The sequence below is a fragment of the Myotis nattereri genome (genome assembly GCF_964212035.1).
Source record: "Myotis nattereri genome assembly, chromosome: 12".
In the NCBI taxonomy this organism is placed as follows: Eukaryota; Metazoa; Chordata; class Mammalia; order Chiroptera; family Vespertilionidae; genus Myotis; species Myotis nattereri.
This window is the reverse complement of record NC_138087.1, coordinates 9,912,319-9,934,632: the sequence shown is the minus strand read 5'-3', so window position 1 is coordinate 9,934,632 and position 22,314 is coordinate 9,912,319. Positions and strand designations below refer to the sequence as shown.

Genomic DNA, 22,314 nt, shown 5'->3' with positions numbered 1-22,314 from the left:
GACTGCAGGTCAACCTCTAGAGGCAGCCATGGGGGCTGGAGGTGTCCAGGTATCAGGACCGGCTTGACACTGCAGTGTTTCAGGTACTCAATCAACCTCAGCACGTCCGGGAACCACAGAGGGAGGGTGGAGAAGGAGCCTGTGTGAGTCCAGCAGAACTTCACTGGGCAATTCCAGCAAGACGCTGCAGCCTGCATCAGTAACCTCTCACCTGCTGAACAGAGAGAGTTTCAGACAGGGCGCGTGGAAAGTGAACGGAGCGCAGGGAAATTCATAGACTGTGTCCTGTGAGGAGAGCCATGAGCACTATGGGAAGAAATACTGCAAAATAAAGGTAAAAGAAAACATCATTCTAAGGACTCAGAAGAAGAACAAGCCTCAGAAATGAATTTACTGTAGAAACTAAAAGCAGTTTAGGAAACTGCCATTCCCATTATGATACAGGAAGATATAACTTCTACGAAAATATATTAAAAAAGTATGGGAAGACAACGGGCTGAAACAGTATAAGAGACTGAGTTCAAAAGATTACAGATCAAGCCAAAACCGGTTTGGCTCAGTGGATAGAGCGTCGGCCTGCGGACTGAAAGGTCCCGGGTTCGATTCCGGTCAAGGGCATGTACCTGGGTTGCGGGCACATCCCCGGTGGGAGATGTGCAGGAGGCAGCTGATCGATGTTCCTCTCTCATCGATGTTTCTAACTCTCTATCTCTCTCCCTTCCTCTCTGTAAAAAATCAATAAAATATATTTTAAAAAAAAATTAAAAAAAAAAAGATAACAGATCAAAAAGATAAGGATTGTAAGGAAACTTAAATAACAATTTAAATCTACAATGGAATTACTAAAGAACAAAATGTTTCTATGGAAAATCAGTGGTGTAGAGTGTAAACAACAAATGAAAGGGCAAGCTTCACAGACTGGGAGAATATATTTGCAATACATATCTCTGATAAAAGGCTTTACCTAGAATATACAAAGCATTCTTTCAATCTACTAATAAAATAACCAAAAATCTCACATTAAATAAATGGGCAAACAACTTGAAGAGATGCTTTTCAAAGGAAGATATAAGAATGCACAATAAGTATGAAAAGTTGCTCACAATCATTAGTCCTCAGAGAGAGGCAAATTAAAACCACAACAAGCTAGCACTGGACACCCAGTTGGAAAGCTGACAATACCAGTGTTTGCAAGGATGCCCAGTAATGGTGCGGAAGGGGAAGGGGGAGGTTCTGATATATTGCTGGTAGAATACAAAATGATACAATCACTTTGGAAATGATTTGGCAGATACTTACAAAGTTAAACATGCATTTATACGATCCAGCAATTCCACTCTTAGGTATTTACCCAAGAGAAATGAAAACCTATATCCTCAGAAAGACTTGTACACAGTGTTCACAGAATTATTTATCACGATGGCTAAAAACAATTCAAATCTTCGTAAACAGGTGAGAGGATAAACAAACTGTGCTTTATTCATATAATGGACTACTATTCACCAATTTTAAAATAATAAACTATTAACACTCACAAAAATATGGGTGACTTTTCCAAACATTATGCTGAGCAAAAGGAGCCAGACACAAAAGAGTACACGTGGAATGACTCTATTTACGTGAATCTTCGGCAGAGGCAAAATTAATCTACAAACACGGAAATCGGGTCAGTGGTTGACAGGAGTGGGGTTTGGAGGAATGAATTAAGGAGAGATGGCAAGGGCATAAGGGGAGTCCTCGGGTAAAGGAAATGTTCCACATCTGCATAGGAGTGCTGGTTAAATAAATTGGTGTATTTTTCAAACTTCATTAAACAAGACAAATTGTGTACATTTTATTACATGCAAATTATCTATCTATATAAAACCCTAATATGCAAATCAACCGAACAGCGGAACGACCGGTCGCTATGACGCGCACTGACCACCAGGGAGCAGACGCTCAATGTAGGAGCTGCCCCCAGACCACAGGCCCCGACCGGCAGCAGCGTTAGGGGGCAGGGCTGGCTAGCAGGTGGCGCCAGGCCAGCCAAGGCAGGTGCAAGTGGGCCTCGTTCCCCCGCCTCCTCTGATCGCCCCACTGGTCACCCCACAAATCAGCCCTAATCACCAGCCAGGCCTAGGGACCCTACCTATGCATAAATTTTGTGCACTGGGCCTCTAGTACTTCAATAAAGTTGATTAAAACCAAAGATACCCACAGCTAGCTTCTTTCTAGAAAGCTGTAAATTACATAAATAAAAATAATTTGCCAAAACCGGTTCGGCTCAGTGAATAGAGTGTCGGCCTGCGGACTGAAGGGTCCCAGGTTCGATTCCGGTCAGGGGCATGTGCCTGGGTTGCGGGCACATCCCCAGTGGGAGATGTGCAGGAGGCAGCTGATCGATGTTTCTCTCTCATCGATGTTTCTGACTATCTCTCTCCCTTCCTCTCTGTAAAAAATCAATAAAATATATATTAAAAAAAAATAATTCTATGAGCCTCTAGGCAAGAAAATCAGACTTTCAAGGAATTTTTAAAAAATTGGTATCAGCCCTGACTGGTTCGGCTCAGTGGAGAGAGTGTTGGCCTGCAGACTCAAGGGTCCCGGGTTCGATTCCAGTCAGGGACATGTACCTTGGTTGTGGGCACATCCCCAGTGGGAGGTGTGCAGGAGGCAGCTGATCGATGTTTCTCTCTCATCGATGTTTCTAACTCTCTATCCCTCTCCCTTCCTCTCTGTAAAAAATCAATAAAATATATTTTTTTAAAAATTGATATCAGATTTCTCCTCAGAAATGCTAAGTAAGGCATGATAATAAAAATGTTTATAGTTGTTTAAGAGAGAAAAGTAGTCCTAAGAATTTTATACCTAGCCAAGGATTGTTCGTAAGTGATAGAACTAAAAGCCAATCTAAATATGGGATGGCTCATAAAATATACCACACATCCACCCTTCTAGAAAACAAATATTGAAACAACTTCCCAAGTGCCTGAGAAATGATTCAAATTTAAAAGCTTAAGGATAACCATCTTTGCCTGGGTCGGTTCCTAATAAAATGATTCTCCTGTTTGCATATAAAAAAAAAAAAAAAAGCTTAAGGATAAAGACAGTATAAATACTTACTACAAATATGATTTGAAACTAGATGAAGATATAAAAAAACAATAATTGTAATTCCTAGAAGAGAAGACATAATACAAAAACAAAATATAGAGGTAAGCCTGTCCAGTGTGGCTCAGTGGTTGAGCATCAACCTATGAACCAGAAGGTCATGGTTCAATTCCTGGTCAGGGCACATGCCCGGGTTGAGGATTAGATCCCCAGTAGGAGGCAGCCAATCAATGATTCTCTCATCATTGATGTTTCTCTCTCTCTCTCACTCTCCCTTTCTCTCTCTGAAATCAAGAAAAACATATTTAACAAAATATAGATAGATAATATGAGTCCTAAAGCTCAACTGTATTCACTAAAATTGGGGAATGTGGATGAGGGAAGATGATAGAAGTAAATGCCCATTTAGTTCCTTATTTGACAGAGTGAAGTCAAGAGCTATTCGTTCACTTACCTGTAAAAGATCCATTTATGAAATATTCTATAGTCATAAAAAATAATGAGAAAGCTCTTAATACTCAGATATGAAATTATCTGTAAAACCAATGTATTCTAAAGGGTTGAGGTACAATTCAAACATATGTGCAGCATGCTCTGATCTGTGCAACAAGAGGAAAAAACATCTTAAACAAAGGAAACTGGTGACTTTGGTTACCTTGGGGGAAGGGTTTCTGGGTAGCTTGGAATTAGGAGTAAAAAGGAAATTTTATTGCAATTTTTTGTCATTTGTTCATTTGTAAATGAACCATATAAATGTTACCTATCTTTTTTTAATGTATTATTTGTCTTATTTCTACTTTGAAAATCAAGTAAATTCTCATTGAAGACTCTAGTATGTGTTAAATCTAGTTTATGATAAAGGAGACATCACAAGTTAGAAAAGATTCAATAAATTATCTTACAGCAACTTATTTCCTATTTGAAAAAGAAATTGTAGTCCTCATTTCACAATCCTGACTAGAATAAACTACAAACAGATAAAGACTTAATGAAAATTTTAAATTAAATAAAAATATTAAAACAAAACAGATGAATCTCAGATCAAATAAAGAAAGACCTTCAAAGAATAATTAGACAGATTTCACTAAATAAAAATTAAAATCGCCAATAGCTCAGAAACATATTATAAAATTAAAAGGCATAGTAAAACTGGGAAAAGTACTTTTCATAAATATGATAAGATAAATAGTTTTATATTTTAAAGAGCCAATCAAATTAAAAGGCAAAACAAACTTTTGAAAACCTTACTGAAGCCTCATTGTAAAAATGGGTAAAGGAAATCAAAAGTCAGGAAATGAAGATAGTTAAGAAAAATCTAAGGACATGTAAAACCTCAATGATAATCGAAGTAATCTATGTTAAAGACAGACCTTTTCTTGCCTAGCAAATGGGTGAAATTCATGGAAAATGGGGACCTTATAATTACTGATGGGTATGAAAATGTACTATTGGTACAAATGCAAATGGGCACAGCCTTTCTGGGAAACAACTTGAAATATGTACCAACAGCCTTATCCATGCTGAAAACTTCTGACTCAATAATTCTAATTTTATACTAAATGTCTCCTCAGGAATTTAATGCAACTTTATTTATAACAGGAAAAAACCTGGAAACAATAAAAATGTCTAAAAATACAAAAATGTTAAAATATGATATATTCATACCATAAAATATTATGCAGACATTAAAATTACAGTTTAAAAAAATACTTAATGACCTGGGAAATGTTCAAAATACACCATAAGTGAAAAAAAGCTGTTATGTGCTATGACGGCAATTTTGAAATGACAATATGTACCATCTGTGTAGATTTTAAATACTGGAGGGAAATGCAACAAAATGTTAGCAATCACTTTCCCTAAAATTCTTTAATTTTATTACTTTTAATTTCCTGTAAAATTTAAAGTTTCTAAAGGTATGTGAGAGACACCTTATTTCAAATGAAGAAATGTTTCAATTATAAAAAATTTCACCTGGCATCAAAATGCGTAGGCTCTCAGCAGAGTTAATTACTGCAATAAGCAAATAATCCCCAGACAGAACCTTGGTCTGCATTAGCACTTGCCTTCCATCTTTTACACTTTGGGTTCAGAACTCTGAGGGGACAGAGCTGGACTCGAACAGCTCTGGTGGGCCCGCGAACAGCTCTGGTGGGCCCGCCAACAGCAGCACTATCATTCGGCGTAATGAACTCCCTGTGCAATGAACCCCTGTGCAGGCTCCAGGACCCAACCACAGACAACTCAACTGTAAGTAACGGTGTTTCCATGACACACTTGCCTGCCCAGAAAGTCTTCAACCAAGACCACCCACTTATGGCCCACAAACCACCAGGGCAGAGCAACCGCTGAAATACTCTAGGAACTGATAAGTCTGGCATGAAGAGCCCCCACACGCCTGCCCAGGCTCCCCAGGGCCTCCCCCTCCCTGCTGTTTTCTCTGGCAGGATGTTTTCTAGCATGTTCATTCCAACCGAACTAATAAAGGAGCTCTTTAAAGTTGCGAAAAACAGCGCGTATTGGGTTCCTGGGTCCAGCGTGTGTGCAATACACAAAGAAGCACAGAACACATGTACAGTACCTTCCCGAAGCTGTGTTGGCTTGGCAGAATTCTCCCCACTCATTAAAACAACAAAAGATGCAGCTGCTCGGACTGTGGCCTGCCATGTTGACATGGCAACGGGGGGCTCCTGGCATGGGAAAAGGGCCCTGTTGTTTATGGGAGATCCCATAGTGTAAACACACGGCCTGCAAAAGAAAGACAAAGAGACACAGGGGGAGAATCTCTAAAATAAGTTGTCACTTTTCTCATCTCCATGGTAGAGAAGGTTAAGTTGAGCTTTCAAAGAAAACACATTTGAGGCTTTGTAGTTGACTAGTTTCAAAGCATGTTGAACTGAAACTGCCAAGGGATGGCTAAGTGGTAATTTCTCCCAAATGAATTACTTAAATATGTAAAAAAAAAAAAGTTGTTTTTTAAGGGAGAAACATTTTTTGGTTAAAGTTTTAAACACTAGTCTTCCAAGTTAAAATATGTATTACCCTTGCCCTTCCCCTTAGGCTAGCTAACCTTATGCCTTTAAAAGAAAAAAGCTTTAGAGACATTCTTACAAAACTTGGAAAATATTCTGGAACAGGAAATATGTTTGGAGATCACTGAGATATTAATGTTTGGAAAAACAAGCTGGTGGTCTCAAGTCCAGTGCTGGTGGGCAGATACCCAATCCTGGAAACCACCATCTCAAATGCAGCCCTTGTGGGAATCCTTGTGTGGAGGCCAAGAACAGGGGGAAACAGGACCACAGGTCCCCACTACCAGGAAGGCCAAGGGTGGCCATTACCAACGCCAATTTGGGAAACCAATGGCATGGCATTAGGGCTCATTCTGTTGCAACTAAAATATACACACCCATGGGCACCAAGAACAATCTCTTCCATGATTGAGTCACTGCTGACAGAGACGGAAAAGACTGATGAGATCAAGGGAAAGGATTATTTTGACACCACTGTTTAGAAAGCACAAAACTTACCATCGGGAAGGTGTCTCAGAAAAATGTATCCACTTTTTTGCTTCACTATGATGCACATGTAGTGTGTCCCTAAAATGTGCCAAGAGCACACGGAATGATGGTCCCACTCTATCAGTCAGGGTGCAGCCAAGAAAAGAGGAAACAGCCTAGGTCTTGACAAACAGAGATCATTTAATACAGGGCATAGGTTACTCTAATGCTAGAAGAACAGAGGAGCCAAACGGGGACAGTGAGGCAACCCAGAGAGTAAGCAGAGCAGTAAGTAGCTGTGACTCCTTGGGTTGGCGAAGCTGATGTTTCTAGATGTTGCCGGGTCATCTGGCAGAAGTCAGAGTCACAGCGGGGACCGTCCAATGTGTGGTGGGACCAGAGGAGGCTTGGTCACTGTTGGAGATGCCAAAGGAAACAGGGAGGGGAGAAGAAATGTTTCTCACCAACTCCTGCTCTCAAATTTTTCTATCAGGGCCACCCCCAACCCTCCCGAATTGGTCAGACCTACCAGGAAATAGAAGACGAGGGAGCCTAGGTAGTGAGGTGCCTGGTCATTCAGAAAAGATCACAATAAGGGCAGAAAATGGACGGTAGGGCAGATAGGCAGGTACGGTCTCCCTTCCTATAAGTGCCCGTGATAACTCACAAGCTTGACAAGGAGCAGGGAAAGATGAGAATTCAGAAGACTTTAGTCCTTCCTGGGTTTCCACCTTATTAAGTGCCTATGGGTAAGTCTCTTACCTCTCTGAGTCACATGTAAAATGGGGATGGGACACAGGTTGGTCACTTCTATTGTCGGTTCTGGTCCATAAATCTATGATTCTGTATTCCAAGTTTATCGATCCAAGAACAAAATTTCATGGAAGACCCAGAATCTCCCATCAGTTTCAACAAGCTGTCCCACCTCAGGCTGTTTAAGGAGGAAGCCTGCCAGAGCTATCTCATTCCAGGCAGGGCTGCTGGTGGTGGGTATGTGATGAGAGATATGCTATAGCAGCTCAAATAACTCAGCTAGGTTGGGTCAAGCATGCCTACTTCTAATAATTCTACCTATTAAGTGTTTTGTTTTTCCCTCCAAAGCCCATCTTAGAGAAGGTCCCAAAAAGGAAAAGTGAGTGTTATCAGTGGAAACAAGGTGTATTCCCAGTAGCCAAATGGTAGGCATAACTCTTGCTTCCTCAGCAATGGCAGACCTTGAGATCAAGGCTTGCTTTCTCACTGAAGCAGAATGGATCCCACAGTTTCTCTCAGTTCGAGAGCTAGCAGAAGCCACTTACAATCTAAGTAGACTTGTGGAGTTAAACTAATTAATGATGCTCACAGGGAAATGGTAGGCCCTTGCTTACCGCTCTCCTAAGGCTTTCTCTGCCTCATGCAAAGGGGGAGTTGTCCTTATTATGGTCTTAAGTCCTAGGGTGCTCAGGCTAAGTCTAAAAGTATCTACACTCTCTTGCTGTTGTGCTCAGCACCTTATTTCCCTAGGATGACTCTGTTGTTACAGGTATGCCCTTCTCTGTACAGGGAACAAATCAACCCCAAAATATTAGCTTGCCAAGAGGTTTATTCTCCTTTCCCTATAAGGTTGGGTGGGAGGCCATGCTAGCATATTAATATGCATTTCACCTGTGACCTTAGGGATGCGATCCCCAAGACTTCCCCATCAGCTTCCACACCTCTTCCCAGAATAAGCAATCAGCTTTAGATGAGGTCATATCTGAGAAACACCGCAGAGGAAGAATCAGGACTTAGTGATTTGCTGAAGGAGAGGGAAAAGGAAAGAAAGGCCTCTCTGAGGGAGCCAGCTTCCAAGTTGGTCCTCAATGGCCCCTACCTCCTTATAGTCACACCCTTGTGTAGTCCCTTCGCACGCTCTATGAGGGTTAGTCTGTATCACTTCTGAGATTAGATTATTTGAAAATCTGTGCCTTCCATTTTAGGGGTTCTTTTCCCTCTGTCTTTCTTTCTCTTTATCACTGACCCTGGGGGAAATCCAGGTGCCCTGGCAGGAGGACACACTGGGCGCCTATGGAGGGCCCGTGTGGTGGAAACAGAGACCTTCGGCCCACAGTCAGCAAGGATGTGCAGGTGACAACAGCCAGGCCTGTGGGTTTGGAAGAGGACCATCCAGCTCTAGTCAAGCCTTGAGATGCTTGCTCCCCAGCAGGATGAAACCTTGTAAGAGATACCGGGCCACAGCCACCCAGCTAGGCTGCCCCTGGGTTCCTCATAACTGTGAAATAGGAAATATTTATTCTTTTAAACTGTTAAGTCTAGAAATAGATAACAGAATTTTCTCAGGTTTCTGGCTCAAGTGATAAAATGAGTGATGCAGTTATTCAACAAGAAAGGAAACTCAGGACCACAAGCAAGGTCACAAGAAGGGCCAGGGAGAAGAGTTCCTACCTGTGTATTCTATATAAATAAAAGGCTAAGCGACCATCTGACCATCGGACCAGTAGCTATGACATGCACTGACCACTAGGGGGCAGGTGCTCAATGCAGGAGCTGCCAAGCTGCAGTGACTTGGCAGTGGCAGTTCTCAGGATCCCAAATCAGAGAGGAGGGAGCCCAATTCTGGGGTGCGTCATCCGAGAACTGCCCTCTCGCAATCCAGAACCCCTTGGGTGATGTTGGAGAGTCAGTTTCGGCCCAAACCCCGCAGGCCAGGCCAAGGGACCCCACCTGTCGGAGGGACCCTGCTCACTCCACAGACGCCCTTCGAGCTGCGGCACCGCACCTGGGGTGGCCGGCCCGGGAGGGACCGTGGGAGGTTGGCTCCAAGATGTGTCCGGCCCATCTCGCCCAGTCCCGTCCCGCCAGCCACCTTCTAATTAATTTCCTTTCAATGCGCACGAATCCATGCACCGGGGCACTAGTTTGCATGTAAAAGGCTTTACACACCATATGGCCAAGGACATTTGTATGAAGGCAGAGACAGCGACTTCCTAACCTCAAACAGCATAGTGTCCAACAGTGGGACTGAGTGTCTGAAATCAGGCTGATCTCAGAAAGTTTAAAAATGATAATTTTATATCTTAGTGTTTTTGTTACAGGCAGATTTGAGTCTGAGTGTCACACTTCAATAGATGGGTGGGGATGGGGGACAGATCCTTCCATTGGCTGATTTTTTAAAAAGTACGTTATCACCATCCTTTTCTCTATTATTAGAGAAATTCCTATACTCTAATTCTCTATTTCCTAATTCCCTAATTCTCTATTATTTCCCCTTTAAAACTGTCTACTACTAGGTATTTTGCTCTAGGGTTTTGTCCTGTTTCCCCTGTCATCTCCTGAAGGCTCTTTCTGCCACATTGTGCCTGGGCACCTGACTCTCCCTCCAAGGGACTTGGCCAGACCCCCAGGAAGCTCTCAACTCCAAACTCCCCACTGTCCTTACCATTCTCTCTTCTTACCCTCCTCTTTTCATGGCAGGGCATCCTTTCTGCTAAAGACTCTATGTTTTCTTTCTAGCTTCCCATTTGGTCTCCAGACCTATAATTCTTAAATTGTGGATCAAGTCAGGTATATAAAAGCCACATCCATAAATATAAGACTCAAACACTTTCTTAATGGAATATGATCATAAATCAGGAAATAATCACAAGAGAGGCCCTAGGCATAATTTCTTGAAAATGTAGATTCTCCTTGTGCTCCCAGCCTACTCCTTTCCTGGCCTTTCCTCTTTCTGAGTTGCACCTTCACTCCTCACTTCCCAACATGCCCAAGCCAAGTGCCAGTGACTTTATAACCAACTAGAGGCCTGTTGCACAAAGAGATTCATGCAATAGGCCTTCCTTCCCCTGGGTGTCAGCATCGGTTTTCCTCTGGCACCCGGGACCCAGGCCTTCACTCAGGCCGCCGTGGAGAAGCCAAGCCTGGAGGCTTCTCTGCTCTGGCTGCAGCAGAGAAGGCAAGCCTCTTCAGTCTTCAATCATCTTCAGTCTTCAGTCATCTTCAGTCTTCAGTCTTCGCTCCGCGCCTTCATATGCAAACTAACTGCCATCTTTGTTGGGTTAATTTGCATACTCATCCTGATTGGCTGGATGACAGAGTGGGTGGGCGTAGCAGAGTGACACCAATTTGCATGTTTCTCTTTTATTAGTGTAGATGGCCTTTTGAACTTTTCTAACTTGATATCTTTATGCACATAGTGCAAATATCTAACAATTTAGTTAAGTCACTAAGAGAAACAAGTCATGAAATGGAATCAATGGAGCTAGAAACCATGAAGCCCATCGGTCAATGTTGGATGGACAAGTGAGCTGGACCACCGGGAATTGTTCATCAGGGTGACAGCACAAAGAGCACCCAAAAAGTACAGAGCGGAGAACCAAGATGGCGGCATAGGTTAACGCCGGAGTTTGCTGCCTTGAACTACTTCAAAAGTGAAACTAAAAAACGGAACGGACATCACCCAGAACCACAGGAACGCTGGCTGAGTGGAAGTCCTACAACTAGGAGGAAAGAGAAACGCATACGGACACTCAGAGGAGGCGCAGTGCTGAAGTCAAATTCTGAGGTGCGGAGTGCGCGGAGCGGGCTGGCGGCGGAGGGCGCGGTTGGCGTTTTCAATCGGGAGGGAGTCGCAGACTCTGAGCTCCAGATACAGGCGAGTCTTTAGGGACCCAGACTCAAACGGGAGAAGCGGGACTGTCTGGCTTCGGTCAGAGCGAGTGCAGCTTTCTCTCCGAGCTTTGCAGCAGGTGCTGGGACTCAGAGAGGCAGAGCCCCTGGGGACAGGACTGAGAGCCGCCATCACTGCTCTCTCTGGCCCACCCTGTTGATCCTGTTCGACCCGCCCCGCCCAAGCCCTGCACAGAGGCATTTGCTGGATAGCCTCAGGCAAAGGCTAGATTAGCACCTCCCTAGAGGACCGAAGTTCTCTCACTGCAGACACAGCTGATTCTCATAGCCACTTGGCCTGGAGGTCAAACCCTCCCTGGTATTAGCTACAACAATCAAGGTTTAACTATAAGACTGCACGCACAAAGACCACTAGGGGGTGCACCAAGGAAGCATAACAAAATGCGGAGACAAAGAAACAGGACAAAATTGTCAATGGAAGATATAGAGTTCAGAACCACACTTTTAAGGTCCCTCAAGAACTGTTTAGAAGCCCCAAAAAACTTAATGAGATCTACAAGAAAACTAATGAGACCCTCGATGTTATATTGGGGAACCAACTAGAAATTAAGCATACACGGACTGAAATAACGAATATTATACAGACTCCCGACAGCAGACCAGAGGAGCGCAAGAATCAAGTCAATGATTTGAAATGCGAGGAAGCAAAAAACACCCAACCGGAAAAGCAAAATGAAAAAAGAATCCAAAAATGCGAGGATAGTGTAAGGAGCCTCTGGGACAGCTTCAAGCGTACCAACATCAGAATTATAGGGGTGCCAGAAGATGAGAGAGAGCAAGATATTGAAAACCTATTTGAAGAAATAATGACAGAAAACTTCCCCCACTTGGTGAAAGAAATGGACTTACAGGTCCAAGAAGCGCGGAGAACCCCAAACAAAAGGAATCCAAAGAGGACCACACCAAGACACATCATCATTAAAATGCCAAGAGCAAAAGATAAAGAGAGAATCTTAAAAACAGCAAGAGAAAGAAACTCAGTTACCTACAAGGGAATACCCATACGACTGTCAGCTGATTTCTCAACAGAAACTTTGCAGGCCAGAAGGGAGTGGCAAGAAATATTCAAAGTGATGAATACCAAGAACCTACAACCAGGATTACTTTATCCAGCAAAGCTATCATTCAGAATTGAAGGTCAGATAAAGAGCTTCACAGATAAGGAAAAGCTAAAGGAGTTCATCACCACCAAACCAGGATTATATGAAATGCTGAAAGGTATCCTTTAAGAAGAGGAAGAGGAAGAAAAAGGTAAAGATACACATTATGAACAACAAATATGCATCTATCAACAAGTGAATCTAAGAATCAAGTGAATAAATAATCTGATGAACAGAATGAACTGTTGATTATAATAGAATCAGGGACATAGAAAGGGAATGGACTGACTATTCTTGGGGGGGAAAGGGGTGTGGGAGATGCGGGAAGAGACTGGACAAAAATCGTGCACCTATGGATGAGGACAGTGGGTGGGGAGTGAGGGCGGAGGGTGGGGCGGGAACTGGGAGGAGGGGAGTTATGGGGGGGGGAAAGAGGAACAAATGTAACAATCTGAACAATAAAGATTTAATTAAAAAAAAAATCCAAAAAAAAAACAACACAAAAAACACAAAACAAAACAAAACAATACAAAACAAAAAGTACAGAGGAAGCAACCAGTCACTCCAATGAGGGGAGGAAAGACGGGACTTTGGGGAACAACATTAACATTAATAATTTTTCTATCACTTTAATCATCTTTCTTAGTGATCCCCTAGTCAACACACTAAGAGAAAAAAGAAAAAGCCTGAGAGGTATAGATCGGAAGCCCCCTAAGTCTGACAGTCTGAAAGAGGAGCCAAGTACAGTCACAGAGGTTCAGAGGTACAGAAGCTGGAAGGAGACCAGAAATTCAAAACCAATCAGAGGACACCATGTGCCATCTGGTGAGCAGGGACAATACGCACATCCAGATTTCACATATTACAGATGATTGGACAGTTGTTTGTATCTGCACTCAAATGAACAACATCCAAAAGTTAATGTCTCATAAACAGCTTACAAAAATATTGAGAATCAGACTCAGCCCTAGCCAGTTTGGCTCAGTGGATAGAACATCGGCCTGTGGACTGAAAGGTCCCGAGTTCAATTCTGGTCAAGGGCACGTACCATTGTTGCAGGCTCCTCCCCGGCCTGGGTGTGCGCAGGAGGCAACCAATTGATGTGTCTCTCTCTTACAGCAATGTTTCTACTTTCCTTCTCTCCCACTCTCTCTAAAAATCAATGGAAAGATATCCTCGGGTGAGAATTAAAAAAACCAAAAAAAATCAGATTCATTTTTAAATAAAAATTCAAAGTGTGTTTCTGAGCCAATGAATACTAAGTGATTTAAATGTGTCTGACTCAGGACTTACCTTTTAAACATGACATCAAATTCACTCATTTTTATGCTAGAAATATTAAAACTGAGGGTTAAAATTCCTCTCTGCATGGTGACTTAAGGGTAAAGATGGCTCCCCTCATGCACGCATTAAATGAAAACTACATGGAGAGCTGGGTCCTACCCGCCATGCCTCGAGAGGGGAAGAACATCTATGCATTTATAAACATGCTCCACAGTTATCTGGATGTGTGATCACGGAAATAAATGCAGCTGTGTTTATTCAATGTGCACAGCCTTGCACCTCGGCCATGTTGCTAAAACCTGCCAGTTGGAAATTCTCTGATGCTCATAACTTCATTATTTCCAGACTGGATAATTCCTTCCAGCACGCAAAGGAAAACTCCCACATCACGGCTCATGGGAGACTCCTGGGGGAGCCCAGTTAACTGCACAGGAGCTGTGGGAGTGGGAAGAGGACACCGAAAATAAAAAAGAAAACAGGATAATACAGGGGCTGGGAGGCAGGCCCATGACTTGCTGCCTTTAAAGAAGGAAAGTGAGGAAGAACCTGTTGGAATAACAATTGCCTCAGCCTGTTACATGTTTGTGTGTTTGCAGAGGTCAAATAAGAATGAGACATACTATGTTGCTTTGATCTGAATGTGTTCCCCCCAGTTCTCATGTTGGAATCCTAATGCCCAATGTGATGGTGTTAGGAGGTGGGGCCTTTGGAAGATGCGTAGGTCCTGCGGCAGAGTGCTCATTAGTGAGATTAGTGCCTGTATAAAGGTGGCTGACAGAACTCCCAGCCTCTCCCACCCTGTGAGGACACAGCCAGAAGTCAGCAGTTCACAAACCAGAAGTGGGCCTTCACAGAACCCAGCCATGCTGGCACCCAGCTCTCAGACTTCCAGCCTGCAGGACTGTGAAAATAAATCTGTTTATAAGCCACCCAGTCTGTGGTATTTTGTCATAGTAGCCTAAGCAGACTGAGACCTATGCCATTGATGAAAAACAAACACCCAAAAAGAACAACAACTTGTAGGGGATTGATTCAAACCATGTATTTTCTTTCTCTTCAGTTGACTACTGTATGCATTTGTCCTTTTGCAGTTGTGGTAAAAAGGGGACTATTTTTAGTTTTAAAAATGTTTCAAGTTCCATTACTGTCCATAAAATCACCCATTTTCAGAGACTTAGTTATCACTATTCAGTGACTGGGGAACAGGCTAGGCTGCTCAGGTGAAGCGGGTAGGAGGTGAGGAGTTCCCAGTTGCCTGGCTGTGAAATGATGGGGTGTTTTCCCACAGTGAGGCACTGATCTGGTCACTGGAGGCCAGGGGGCCGCAGATGTGACAGCTCAGAGGGTCACATTCTTTTTTTTTATAATATATTTTATTGATTTTTTACAGAGAGGAAGGGAGAGGGACAAAGAGTTAAAAACATCGATGAGAGAGAAGCATCGACCAGCTGCCTCCTGCACACTCCCTATGGGGATGTGCCTGCAACCAAGGTACATGCCCTTGACCAGAATCAAACCTGGGACCCTTAAGTCCCCAGGCCTACGCTCTATCCAGTGAGCCAAACCGGCTAGGGCGAGGGTCACATTTTTACGTAGGCTTCCCAGGGTTACAATATCCTCAGGTCTCCATCAATTCCGCTCCATCTGTTCTCCTTCCTGCATCTGACCTTTTATACGACTCCCTGATCTCATTAAACCCGTTAAAGTCTCCATTGCAGGTGAGCAACCCTATTACCTTCTCGTGCCACAAAAGCCAAGAGCCAGACTACCCAAACAGGAAGAGTAAAGTATGACTCTCTCTCCTGCGTACGCACACACACATGCGTGCACAGATCTTTATATCATTCTACTTCATGGCACAATTACCAAAACCAGGATTCATCAATCATACTGAACGTATGGCAGGTCAAAGAAGAATGCTGCTTTGACTCAGATTTTCTGTATAGTCAAACTGGACTGGACTGAATAAAAGTAGCTTTGAGTCAGAAATTGACCACTTTTCACCAGAGTTGTTTTGGATGCAAAATAGGCAAGCTGCAAATAAAAGCAAAGACAGCATTTCTCATCTGGAAGTCCCTTGTAAATATAGAATTATACATCTGGAAATGATTTGGAGATCCTCAGATGGAACCTTCTCGTCATATACATGAGAATTAAGTTTTTCAGAGAAGTAAAATGACTCATTGAAGTCACACAGCTAGTTGGCGGCATGGCTCTGAGGAGTACTCAGGTCTTGTGGCTCTCGCCTTCTAGTTCCTTTTAGCATATTATACTTTTGGTTATAGTTTGTTGTGTTTTGTTATTTTCTGTTGATGTTGGTTATTCTTTTTGTCGTTGCTGCTGTTTGGCTGGTCATTTTGGTGACTTGTTTAAGAAAGTCTATTGTCTTTTCTCCCATGACTCGATGGGATTCTGAGAAACAGAGGTGGTTCTATGTGCAGCCAGGGGAGAAACAGGCTAAAGCAGAACCCTTCCAAACCTTGCCAGGTTTGGAATTTTTGATTCCTCTTTTGCAGTTATACAATGATATTATATAATTAATATGTGTTTCCAGTTCAGCTCTCATGAATTTTGTATAGGTTTCTGGAAGCAAATAAGAAAAAAATTAATTGTAGAAAGATTCCTTTTAGATTTTAGAATCTCTTCTGAAAGATCTCCTGCTCATTCTTCTAATTTTAAAACTTTCCTTTAGAGTGAGATATAAAACTGTAAAACTATTTTAGTGGAGGAGAAAACATGTTTTAACATCTGGTTTTGATGTCAAACTAAAAATACTCCAAAAGTCTACATCTTTCTTGGTCCAATAGCTGAGCAATAAATATAATAGAAAAAAAAAAAAAACCGCTCCCCTTTGTATTTTGCCAAATTCATACCGGTCTTGTCTAAAACAAAGAAACATCATAGTGATTTAGAAAATTTAAAATTTTAATATTACTTTAAATTACAATGTATTTTCCTGATCAGTTTATCTTTAACAATGATTCAAATAATTATAGTTTTAAAAATAAATTTACTATATTTAACTGAATTTCCCCTCCACTCAACTCATGGCCAGCAATGTCATCAGCTTAAGCCCAGGTCTCCTAGACCACTTGGCTGGTTCCACAAACTATTTTAATGACACTAAGGGAAAAGGGAACGGGTTACCAGAGAGAATGCTTTGGTTTTAACTAACATTTCATTCAGTGGAATGGGGAAAAAAAATGTGGGAAAATGCAGAAAGTACATAAACATTGAACAAAGACTACCATCTTTGAAAGTTTTTTTTAATGTCTATTAAGAACCTAGAATAAAAAAGATACTGTCCCCTTCTTTCTAACTTAGCAAGAACACCTTTACACATTCTTGATCCTGTCTCGTTCTCAAATAGTTCTCCTGAATATTTTTAAAGAGTACAAACACAAAGTAAACATTGCTTCCAAGATCCAGATCCTATCAGATTATTACATGTGTTTGCTTCATCAGGCATTTGTTAATGTCAGCTAAAAGGCAATCTGAGTGACCGACACAAGAAAGAGCATTTCATGCGAGGAAGCAAAAAACACCCAACTGGAAAAGCAAAATGAAAAAAGAATCCAAAAATGCGAGGATAGTGTAAGGAGCCTCTGGGACAGCTTCAAGCGTACCAACATCAGAATTATAGGGGTGCCAGAAGATGAGAGAGAGCAAGATATTGAAAACCTATTTGAAGAAAAAATGACAGAAAACTTCCCCCACCTGGTGAAAGAAATGGACTTACAGGTCCAAGAAGCGCGGAGAACCCCAAACAAAAGGAATCCAAAGAGGACCACACCAAGACACATCATCATTAAAATGCCAAGAGCAAAAGATAAAGAGAGAATCTTAAACACAGCAAGAGAAAGAAACTCAGTTACCTACAAGGGAATACCCATACGACTGTCAGCTGATTTCTCAACAGAAACTTTGCAGGCCAGAAGGGAGTGGCAAGAAATATTCAAAGTGATGAATACCAAGAACCTACAACCAAGACTACTTTATCCAGCAAAGCTATCACTCAGAATTGAAGGTCAGATAAAGAGCTTCACAGATAAGGAAAAGCTAAAGGAGTTCATCACCACCAAACCAGGATTATATGAAATGCTGAAAGGTATCCTTTAAGAAGAGGAAGAGGAAGAAAAAGGTAAAGATACAAATTATGAACAACAAATATGCATCTATCAACAAGTGAATCTAAGAATCAAGTGAATAAATAATCTGATGAACAGAATGAACTGGTGATTATAATAGAATCAGGGACATAGGAAGGGAATGGACTGACTATTCTTGGGGGGGAAAGGGGTGTGGGAGATGCGGGAAGAGACTGGACAGAAATCGTGCACCTATGGATGAGGACAGTGGGTGGGGAGTGAGGGCGGAGGGTGGGGCAGGAACTGGGAGGAGGGGAGTTATGGGGGGGGGGGGGGAAGAGGAACAAATGTAATAATCTGAACAATAAAGATTTAATAAAAAAAATAAAATAAAAAAATTTAAAAAAAAAAGTTGCTTTATGGCAAAAAGCAAAAAACAGAAAAGAAAAAAAAAAAAAGAAAGAAAGAGCATTTCAGTTCAAGCACTGCCACAGCCCCACAATGGCTAAACCAAGGTAGGAAAAGGTAGCTTTTATACTTCCAGATATTTTATTGACAATGATTGGAAGGAACACAACTTTTATAGCTTCAAATGTATTTTCAGTTCTCCAGAGAACACTACCACTTGGTACAAACGAGAGGACAGCCCTTACAAAAGGGGGATTTCAGGGTGGAAAGATGGTAACTTCTTTCCAAATTTGAAGTTTATTTTTTTAACAAACTTTTTTATTTTGAAACAGTTTTAGATTTTTTTAAGTGCAAAAATACACAGAGTTCCCATATACCCATGCCCAGTTTTCCCTATTATTAGCATCTTATACTACTAGTATGTTACATTTGTCAAAGTTGATGCGCTAATACTGACACATTATTATTAGCTAAATTTTATTCAAGTTTAGTTTTCTCTAATGTCCTTTTTCTGTTCCAGGATACTACATTACCTTAAATCATCATAGCTCCTTAGGTGGTGGGTTTCTTAAGACTTTCTTTATGTTGACCTGAGTTTTGAGGAGTACTGGCAAGGTATTTTGTTGAATGTCCCACCATTGGGATTTATCTGATGTTTTCCTCTTGGTTAGACTGGGGTTATGGCTTTAGAGGAAGAAAATCACAATGCTGCCCTTCTCATCACATCACACCAAGGGTACATACTATCAACATTACTTATCACTGTTGATGTTACCCTTCATCTCCTCACTGAGGTGCTGCTTGTCAAGTTTCTCCAGTGTAAAATTGCACACACACACCCCCCTCCATACTGTCCTCTTGGGAAAGAAGTCACTATGTGTAGGCCACAAATAAGGAGGGAGGAGTGATGCCTCACTTCCTTGAAAACAGAGTATCTACAGAACCCGGACTTCTGCACCATGGATTTGTCCATTCTCCTCCATTTGTTTATTTAGATATATATATATACTATATATAGATATATATATAGATATATATATATATATATATATATATATATATATCTATATATATATATATATATACTAGAGGCCTGGTGCACAAAAATTTGTGCACTGGGGGGGGGGGGGGGCGTCCCTCAGCCCGGCCTGTGCCCTCTCCCAGTCTGGGACCCCTAGGGAGATAACGACCTGCTGGCTTAGGCCTGCTCCCGGGTGGCAGAGGGCAGGCCCAATCCCTAGGTGCAGCCCCTGGTCAGGCTCAGAGCAGGGCCGATTGGGGAGTTTGGGTGCCGCCCCCTGTCATGCACAGAGCAGGGCGGATTGGAAGGTTGCGATGCCACCCTCAGTCACGCTCAGGGTAGGGCCGATTAGGGGGTTGGGGCACCGCCCCCTGTCACACTCAAGGCAGGGTCGATTGGGAGGTTGCGGCGCCACCCCCTGTCATGCACAGAGCAGGGCCAATCAGGGGGTTGGGGCTCCATACCCTGTCATGCACAGAGCAGGGCCCATCAGGGGGTTGGAGAGCTCCCCCGTCTCACGCACAGAGCTGGCCGATCAGGTGGTTGAGGAGCTCCCCCCTGTCACTCACAGAGTAGGGCCGATAGGGGAGTTGGGGCACCGCCTCCTGTCACACACAGAGCAGGGTGGATCAGGGGGTTGGGGCGCCGTCACTGTCACACTCAGGGCAGGGCCGATGGGGAGGTTATGGCTCTACCCCATCACACACAGAGCAGGGCCCATGGGGTGGGGGTTGGGGCACCGCCACTGTCACACTCAGGGCAGGGCCGATGGGGAGGCTATGGCTCTACCCCGTCACACACAGAGCAGGGCCAATCAGGGGGTTGGGGCGCTGCCCCCTGTCACACACAGAGCAGGGCCGATCGGGGGGTTGGGGCGCCGCACCCTGTCATACACAGAGCCGCAGGGCAATCAGGGGGTTGGGGAGTCCCCCCTTATCAGGCACAGAGCAGGGCTGATCAGGGGGTTGGGGCACCTTCCCATCTCACGAACAGAGCAGGGCAGATAGGGAGGTTGTGGCCCCGCCCCCTGTCACACACAGAGCCACAGGGCGATCAGGGGGTTTGGGCGCTGCCCCCTGTCACACTGATCCCAGTGCCGGGAGGCCTTGCGGCTCCGCTGATCCGGTGCTGGGAGACATATTACCCTTTTACTATATAGGATAGAAGCCTGGTGCACGGCTGGGGGCCGGCTGGTTTGCCCTGAAGGGTGTCCTGGATCAGGGTGGGGGTCCCCACTAGGGTGCTTGGCCAGCCTGGGTAAGGGGATGATAGCTGTTTGCAGCTGGTCACACACCCTTCAGGGTGGGGGTGCCTGTCACACACAGAGCCACAGGGTGATCAGGGGGTTGGGGCGCCTTCCCCTGTCATGAACAGAGCAGGGCGGATAGGGAGTTTGTGGCCCCGCCCCCTGTCACACACAGAGCCACAGGGCAATCAGGGAGTTTGGGCCCTGAAGGGTGTCCTGGATCAGGGTAGGGGTCCCCACTAGGGTGCCTGGCCAGTCTGGGTGAGGGGCTGAGGGCTGTTTTCAGGCTGGCCATTAGGCGTTCTTTCACATGGCTCCCTGGACCTCTGACGTGCACCCAAGTTGCAGGCTGTAGCTGCTGTTTGAGCATTTCCTTATGTTCTGGCCCTACAAGATGCTCCAGGCTCATCTTGTATATTTCTTGTCCCAGGTCCTACCCATTTCTCCAAGAAGCCCTGGCTTCTTTATCGGAGAATGGCCGTAGAAACCAAGATCGGGAATCTAGTGTGTGTTTATGTTCCTAACCTTTCTAACTGACAAGCAAGGAAATACGTGTGTATGCAAACCCTTGGAAACACAATCTCTATACTTATTTCCATGTGCAACCATCCATAGCTACTAGTGTATTAAATATGAGTTCATAATGATGTCTCTAGTTCTAATCCATTTCCACGTGCATTTTTCTAGCCACTTCCCCTTCCTCATCTGTAACCTTGCACTTCAACAGTGAGACGGCTAGCTCCCACCACCTGCCATTCATTTACTTAATTGTTCAATTCTAGCATACAGGTATAGTGATACCAAAATTGTTAAACTGTAGACCCATGGGAAACAACTTTACCAACTGCGGTATTGTGTGCAGTTTCCTTTGCCTTTAGTATTATAGATTCCACACGTTTCCAAAGTTATTTAGGTCAGTGTCCTTTACCCCTACCCCTTCAGGGAGGTTGCTTCACACACTTTCATATAATTAGATTGTTTTGTCACATTTTGTATTCCACCCTGGGTTCCTCTGACCTCCTAAGTGATTATTTATTTATATAGAATAAAACAACATGAGTTTATTCTGGACAAGGGGTGTGGTGGGGGTAAGAAGGGGAGAAGCCCCTGATGGAACTTGAAGGGAAACGAACCAATTTAGAGGTTACTTAAGTTTCTGTCTAAAATAGGCTTTGAAAGAGAAATTTATGAAAATTACCACAATTCATTTATTTTTTAAATGTACTGAAATCTTTGCATACAGTAAGGGACATAGTAAAGATCAAATGTAAGAAATATAGCTCTTTTTTACAATTAGACATGAATTTTTCTAGGAGCTTTCAGTAAATTTATTCAATTTTCCTACTTGTAAAATGAGAATAAAAAGTTTCTCATCTAGGACTAAGAATTTATGATAGGTACACTGATAGTATTCTGCATTCAGCAGTAAAAATGTAACAACTATTTAAGTTTTAATTAAAGGAAATAAGCTCTACCCAGTTATATTTTTCACATAATTGTGAAATTTTATATTTTCACACAATTATATTCATAAAGCATTGCAACCCTGATAAGAACTATTCACTCATATCACTAAGGAATTATTTCTGTCTAGCAATTTGAGATCCTTTGGGCATTTTAAAGTCCTTAAAGTATACAAAATTATCAGTCTATACCTAGATTTATTCTTAAGCATGTGGGAGAATTTACAAAGGTTTGGTGGCTGTTCATGGAAGATAATCTTAAATAAAATCCTCCCCCCCCAAAAAAAAGGGGGAGAAAAAACATATTTTGAGGATTTAAAAACACACAAAACAACTTATTATCCTTGTACAACTGCATAAATGCCATGTCTGTACTAAAATATAACCACAAACTTCCAAGGATACAGTTTAAACTCCTGCTGTGATCATGCATTTTATTAAATTAT

At 42.9% G+C, this 22,314-nt stretch overlaps 1 protein-coding gene across 1 annotated transcript in view; it reads right to left on the bottom strand.

Moving 5' to 3' along the window:
* Positions 1 to 22,314, bottom strand: part of AOPEP (aminopeptidase O (putative)) — a 324,231-nt gene that overhangs the window by 261,863 nt on the left and 40,054 nt on the right. Inside the window, exon 3 of the mRNA XM_081103533.1 lies at positions 5,675 to 5,841. Coding sequence (XP_080959659.1) covers positions 5,675 to 5,841 — 167 coding nt within the window. The remainder of the gene's footprint in view (positions 1 to 5,674; positions 5,842 to 22,314) is intronic.